Source organism: Gambusia affinis, linkage group LG06 (genome assembly GCF_019740435.1).
Source record: "Gambusia affinis linkage group LG06, SWU_Gaff_1.0, whole genome shotgun sequence".
NCBI classification, from domain to species: Eukaryota; Metazoa; Chordata; class Actinopteri; order Cyprinodontiformes; family Poeciliidae; genus Gambusia; species Gambusia affinis.
This window is the reverse complement of record NC_057873.1, coordinates 538391-545151: the sequence shown is the minus strand read 5'-3', so window position 1 is coordinate 545151 and position 6761 is coordinate 538391. Positions and strand designations below refer to the sequence as shown.

At 43.8% G+C, this 6761-nt stretch overlaps 1 protein-coding gene across 1 annotated transcript; it reads left to right on the top strand.

Moving 5' to 3' along the window:
- The first annotated feature begins 418 nt into the window (after positions 1-418).
- On the top strand, positions 419-3563 carry LOC122832722 (zinc finger protein OZF-like). Its single transcript, XM_044119764.1, has 2 exons — positions 419-704; positions 2122-3563. Exons 1-2 carry the CDS (start codon positions 614-616, stop codon positions 3450-3452), a joined length of 1422 nt encoding a protein of 473 aa, XP_043975699.1. The 5' UTR covers positions 419-613; the 3' UTR covers positions 3453-3563.
- Positions 3564-6761: the final 3198 nt, after the last annotated feature.

Below are 6761 nucleotides of genomic sequence, written 5' to 3'. Positions count from 1 at the left end.
CTGTTCTCACTGCTGCCTTCAGGCAGATGATACAGAACAATCAGAACCAGAACCAACCGTCTGAGACAGTTTTTACCCTACAGCAATAACAAAACTAAATGCAATCAAAACAACCATTAATCATCATGAATGAAGTGTGAGAGAATGTGGCTTTTCTTATTTATTAGTTTTTTTTAGCAGTTATTTGTTTTGTATTTCTTATATTGTGTGTAAATTGTGAGACAGTTATTTTTAAACATATGCACTGACTGATGGCACTTTTTAAATTTCGTTGTTCTTGTGACAATAAAGATCCCCCCCACCCCCTCCCCCTCAATATGGCGGACATGTTGACGTCTAGCTGATGCCCTGTGTGGGCGGAACTTCTGGGTGTTTCGTGAACCCCAGTGCGCAGACTCGTGACTGTGTTCAGTTAGCAGGGCTGGTCGGAGCGCCGTCCTCCGTGTTTTCTCGGGTTTCTGTCCACGGAGCAGCAGCGGGAGAGTTAATAAAGCTGTAAGACAGAAACAGCAGCAGTTGGTGAACTCTGGAAAGAAGAGAAACGGTTTGAGGCTCAGCTGGAACTGCTCAGTAACTGTTAAAGGAAAGTTTGGAGAGAGAAAAGCTAGCAGAGATGTGGAGACAGCAGGTCAAACAGCGACTGGATGCAGCAGAGGAGCAGAGACACGAAATACTGGATGCTGCTTTCAGCCCCGAACATCCCGGTTGGTTCCTTTTCTTTCCCATTATCAGCTGTGGACTGGGTGGACTGGTCTAGTCAGGGACCGTGTCTGGAAAGCTCGGCGGTCTCATGCTGCTGATCAGCAGCTGCTAGCTGCGGACAGCAGGCTAGAGCCACACGAGCGTCCGAGCAGCAGGTCAATGTAGCCGCCATGTTGTGAGTGGCATTTCTGTTTACATGAACATCAGCCTGACCACTCGGGGGCGCCGTTGTTCAGGTAATCCAACAAGGCACTTTGGCCGCATTATTTAAACACAGTAATAAAAACAACTCCAAAACTCTGGTAAATTGGTCTCCAAATGAAAACTTAAAATGTGTTTAAATTTGATATTTCTGTCTTATTTTTTAGATTTGCGCACCAATTTTGAATCTTAGGATGTATAGAAATTGTATAATATGTTTGTATTTTTTAAGTAAAGTTTTAATGTAATTAAAACACATTCCAGTATTTTAAAGGCATTGTGTAAAATTCACCTTTTTGAGCTGTTCTGTTATTCCCTCATGAAAAAAAAACATGGAGTGTTACCTTGATTCGTTCAGGTTTGAGAAATCCTTTAATCTCCATGACAACCATTCAGTTGTTAAACATGCTGTGGTTAGCGATGGGCTACATGATCTCTAGTTTCTGTCTGTTTCTGTTTCTCCTTTAAATTCTTGCAAAGAGTTTTAATCAAACCTTTCTGACCATTTAAAGTAAAGAAGAAGAGCTAATGCTAGCAGTTAGCTTGCTAGGCTGCAGCTGACTCAACTCAGGCCTGTAACTGGTTGCACTGGGCCACTAACTTTTTTAGGTGTACAAAATTTTCAACCAAATCATATTTAACAAAGTTTTACTGGAACTTTGTGTTTAAATCTCTGTCCATGAAGGCTAGATTGCTTTAATGGTTCAGAATCTAGTAAACCAAGTAATGGATCTGAATCATCGATCGCAGCATGGAAATATTTTATACATGCAATGAGCTTTTTCACTGTTTCAGCTGGAAGTGGATCAGAACCGGTCATTTCCCTCCAGGCGGCTGAACGGAGCTTCCTCTGCAGTAGCAGTGTTTCTCCAGCAGGGGGTTTGGACTAGACCAGAACCACAGGATGTGCCAAAGATCCACGAGCAGCTGGATCACATTGGCTGTGCTGAAATATCTGTCTTACAGGTTCTGTTAATCATTTCAGGTTTTCTTTCTCAGCTGGAGGAAAAGTGTCCAAATTGTTTCTTGTTGATTATGTAAAATTCTGTTTGAATATGTTCTTTTTATCTTCAGGGACTCTTCCCTGATCTCTCTGTTATAAATACGTAGTTTCTGGAGGATCTGCAGGTTGATTTGGGTTGATCACTGAACCTTCAGCCTGTTTTCTCGACCATGGCTTCGTGTGAACTAATCCAAGCTCTGCCATCTTCTCTGCAGATGTTCAGCTGATGCTGCTGGTGGAGGAAGATCCTCCTGAAGACCAAAGTTCTGATGCGGACCAGCCGGATCCAGAATCCATCTGCATTAAGCAGGAACAGGAAGAGCTGTGGAGCAGCCTGGAGGAGGAGGAGGAGCTCCCTCCCACTGAAGACGTGTTCCCTTTAAATATAGTCATTGTGAAGGGTGAGAATGACGAAGATGACGATGAAGAAGAGAAACCTTTGCTCTCACATCGTCACCAAGCAGAAGATGAAGTTCTTCCAAGCAGCTCAGCTCATCAAACGAAGGCAGAAAGTGATGAAGAGGACGGTGAGGTAGCAGGCTCCAGCAGAAGGCTTGACCACAACATTCACAGAGAGGCTCTGAACTCTTCAGAGACAGAGGAAAGTGAGGAGTACGATAGATTGAAGCGTGGCGAAGCTGACCTGAAGCCCCTATCGGGTTCCGAGTCCGGAGCCGAAGACGACTGGACTCCTCCGGGAAACAAGACCCGGAGCTGCTCCGAGTGCAGCAACCAGTTCGCCAGCAAGCGCTCCCTCCAGAGACACAAGACGGGTCATTCCATCATTCGCTCTCTGAACTGCAACGAGAAGCGGAAGCAGAAAGACATCAATTCACCAAGTAAAGATCAAACTGCGCTGAAGTATTTTAGTTGTGACTGTGGGAAAAGTTTCACCAGGAGAACCGATCTGAAGATCCACATGAGGATTCACACCGGAGAGAAACCCTTCTGCTGCGACGTCTGTGGTCAGAGGTTCAACCAGCAGGCCCATCTGAACCAGCACACCAGAATCCACACTGGAGACAAACCGTTCTGTTGTGACGTCTGTGGGAAAAGATTCAGCCAGAAGGCGCATCTAAACCGGCACACAGTGAGTCACTCAGGGGAGAAACCCTTTGAGTGCGACGTGTGTGGGCAGAGATACAGCCAACAGGCCAACCTGAACAAGCACAGGAGGAGCCACACTGGGGAGAAACCCTTCGGATGCGATCTGTGCGGGCAACGGTTCAGCCACAAGGAGTCGCACAAAATCCACATGAGGCTGCATTCAGGAGAGAAACCGTTTGGCTGTGACGTTTGTGGACAAAGGTTCAGCCACAAGGAGTCCCTGAAGATCCACATGAGGACACATACAGGGATGAAGCCGTTCGCCTGCGAAGTGTGCGGACAAAGGTTTGGCTACAAGTCCAACTTGAAAATACACATGAGGCTCCACACTGGAGAGAAACCGTTTTCCTGTGAGTTTTGTGGACAAAGATTCATCCAAAAAGGAAATCTGGACAAACACACAAGAGTCCATGTTGAAGGGAGGGGCGTCTTACTCTGAGCAGCAGAGCAGAAAGACTGATTATGACTACAGGGCGCTTTGACAGTCTGTTTTAGACGATGTATTGTTCTTAATATTTATTGTTTCTGTTAATAAAATGTCCCAAAATGAGTGCTTTGATTTATGTTTTAGTTGACAGCTAATAAAAGTTTGAGCAAATTTCAGACATTAAGGGGCTTCCGGCTGGAACACCGTCAAGATGGCTGCTCGGTAGAGAGTCTCCCCAGACAAACTGAGAAATTATTGATGTACTCCCATTCAGCTGAGTAATATTGCCTTGCGAAAGCCAGTTAGAGGGGGTAAGACGACAACAAAGCCCCAACGACAATATAATTAGAAGAGGGAGGACGAAAATTTTCACAAACAGGTCCAGCTAACGAATCGTAGCCTTAAGCTAATAGGACGGAATGGCTAGCCTGGAAATTTTATTAGAAGAACTGAGAGGGTTTCGCCAGGAAACCAAGGAACAACTCTCGACTATTAAAGAGGAAATACGAAAAGCGAACGCAAGGATAAGTGAAGTAGAGGAGCGGTTGGAGAAGACGGAGGAGCGAACCCAGAATACGGAGGAAGTGTTAGCAGAGCTGCTAAAGCTACACGTGAGTCTGGAAGAGAAGCTGGTTGACCTAGAGAGCCGATCCAGGAGGGAGAATGTCAGGATCTATGGTGTTCCAGAGGGGGCTGAAAAGGACTGTGAATCCATGGTTGCATTTGTGGAAACTTTACTTAAAGAGGGTCTCGGTCTGGAGGACAGCGGACCAGACATGCAGATTGAGCGGGCACACCGGGCGCTGGGATCGCCGCCACCGGAGGGAGCGCCACCACGGTCTATCGTCGTAAAGTTTCTGAGTTTCAAATATAAGGAAATGTTGCTTCGGAAGGCTTGGCAGCGAAAGGGATTTGTTTGGCGTGAAAAACAAATAAGTCTGGATCATGATTATCCACCAGCCATCCTCAGAAAGCGCAGAGAGTACACGGAGGTTCGGAGGGTCCTGAAAGAGAACGGGGTTCCGTTCCAGACTCTCTTCCCAGCGAGGCTGCGAGTAAAACATAAAGAAGGATCTAGAACCTACGACACCATAGAGGAAACCACCGAGGACCTGGCAAAGAAGGGCTACAAAGTTAAAGTCATCAGATCTCCAGCTTCCCTGAAGGAGCAGATTGAGCGGCTGTCCTGGAGCAGAAAGGAGGGAAGGAAACAGAAAGGCTCCTCCGGTTCTACAAGAGGAGAAAACTACAAAGAGAGGCTCCGGGCTTTCAGAAGAACATCTCCACCTGCGACCTGAGAAGTGAAGGATACATCTTTTTCCCTCCTTAGTCTTTCCTCTTAGAGATAAGTGTACAGAGGGCTAATTTAAAGATGATGGGATTTTAAAAAGGTTTGTTTGGGATTCTCTCTTATTTGGGCTGCTGCCACCTGTAAGGGCCCTCCCTAACAATATGGGAGGTTTTTCCCTTCTGAGCCGCTTCCAAGAGGCTCAACAGGGTCGAGTCAACAGACCCCTGCTTTGGATGCTGAACATGTTCTGTTCTTTCAAGGTTCCTGTTTACATGTTTGTTTTGGTTCACATGTTTATATTCTGTTTATGTCAGTTCTAGTGAGTGGTGGGGGAGCTTCAGGGTCATCAGTGACATGGGGAAGAAACTTACACAAATGGGGAGGACACAGTTAAAGGTAGCTTCTTTCAATATTAATGGTATAAATAATCCAATTAAGAGATGGAGAGTTTTATCTAAACTCAGAAAGGATAAAGTTCAAATAGCGATGCTGCAGGAAACCCATCTAGATGATTCTGAACATGCCAAATTGAACAAGATGGGGTTTAAATCTGTCTATTTTCTTCCCACGCCTCCGGGAAGCGAAGAGGGGTTGCGATTTTAATATCGAGCTCCTTGTGCTATGAACATGTTGCAGAACATAAAGACAGGGAGGGTTTATATTTTAATTACAGGAAAAATAGATGGCATCTTGATAAGTCTTGTTAGTGTCTATGCCCCTCCAGGTAGCGACTGGTCATTTTACAAGAAAATACTTGAATTAGCAGCAACAAAAAGTCAGGGTGTAATGATCTGTGCTGGGGACTTTAATATTAAATTAAACCCAAATCTGGACTCATCAAATGGGAAAACAAACTCAAAACATATCAGTAAAAGAATGAAAAATATGATGGACGAACTGGGATTAGTGGATGTCTGGAGGACAAGAACCCAACCAGTCGTGATTACACACATTACTCCTCTTCTCACAATGTGTACTCAAGAATAGATTATTTCTTCATGTTTAAAAAAGATGTGCATAGATTAAAAAGTTGGGAGATCGAATCTAGTCCAATTTCAGACCACAGCCCAATCTATATCTCCCTTCAATTGGCTGAAAAAAGCAGATCCACGCTCTGGAGGCTGAATACAAACCTATTAAATAGTAAAATTTTTAAGGAGAATATGAAAACTGAAATCAAACAATATTTGGAGGAGAATGATAATAAAGAGGTGGGTCCGCAATACTTTGGGATGCTCTAAAGGCGGTAGTCAGGGGAAGAATAATAGCCTTTTCCTCCTACGAAAAGAAAATTAGACAACAAAAACAAACTCAATTGGAAGTTGAGCTGAAAAAACTGCAGGAAGAGCACTCCAAAACATTCAAGAGGGCAACAAGAGCTAAAATTGAGATAGTGAAAAAAGAACTGAATGATTTAAACATACAAGAAATACAAAAGAAACTTCTCTTTACTAAACAGAAATATTATGAAGCAGGGGGAAAATCTCTGAAGCTCCTAGCATTTAAATTACGAAAGCAACAAGCTGATAGAACTATTCACAAAATAAAGAATATATATACAAATAGGGTTGAAACAAACCTAGAAAAGATTCAGAAATGCTTTGGAGATTTTTTCCGAAATCTATACTCCCAGCCCAAATTGAATAATGAACAGCGAATAGATACTTTCCTTTCCCAACTCTCTCTGCCCAACATTACAGGCGAGCAAAATGAACAACTAATATCAGAGATAACTGAAGCAGAATTAAGATCGGTGATTAGAAAGTTGAAAGGAGGGAAATCTCCAGGAACGGATGGGTTTGCTGCCGAGTGGTACAGAGAAATGCAAGATCAGTTAGTCCCTGTTTTATTAAGAGTTTTCAACAATGTACTGGAAAGGAAAATAATCCCTCCCTCATGGAGAGATGCAACTATTTCGCTAATCCCTAAGGACGGAAAGGATAAGTTGGAATGCGGAAACTACCGCCCAATAAGTGTGCTAAATATTGATTATAAATTATTTACTGCCATAATCGCACAGAGATTGGAAA

Bases quoted from the DNA above. Each gene is read 5' to 3' on its own strand.
- LOC122832722 (XM_044119764.1), top strand. From the start codon at position 614: ATGTGGAGACAGCAGGTCAAACAGCGACTGGATGCAGCAGAGGAGCAG. The intron at 705-2,121 runs GTTGGTTCCTTT...TCTTCTCTGCAG, and splicing joins TTTCAGCCCCGAACATCCCG to ATGTTCAGCTGATGCTGCTG.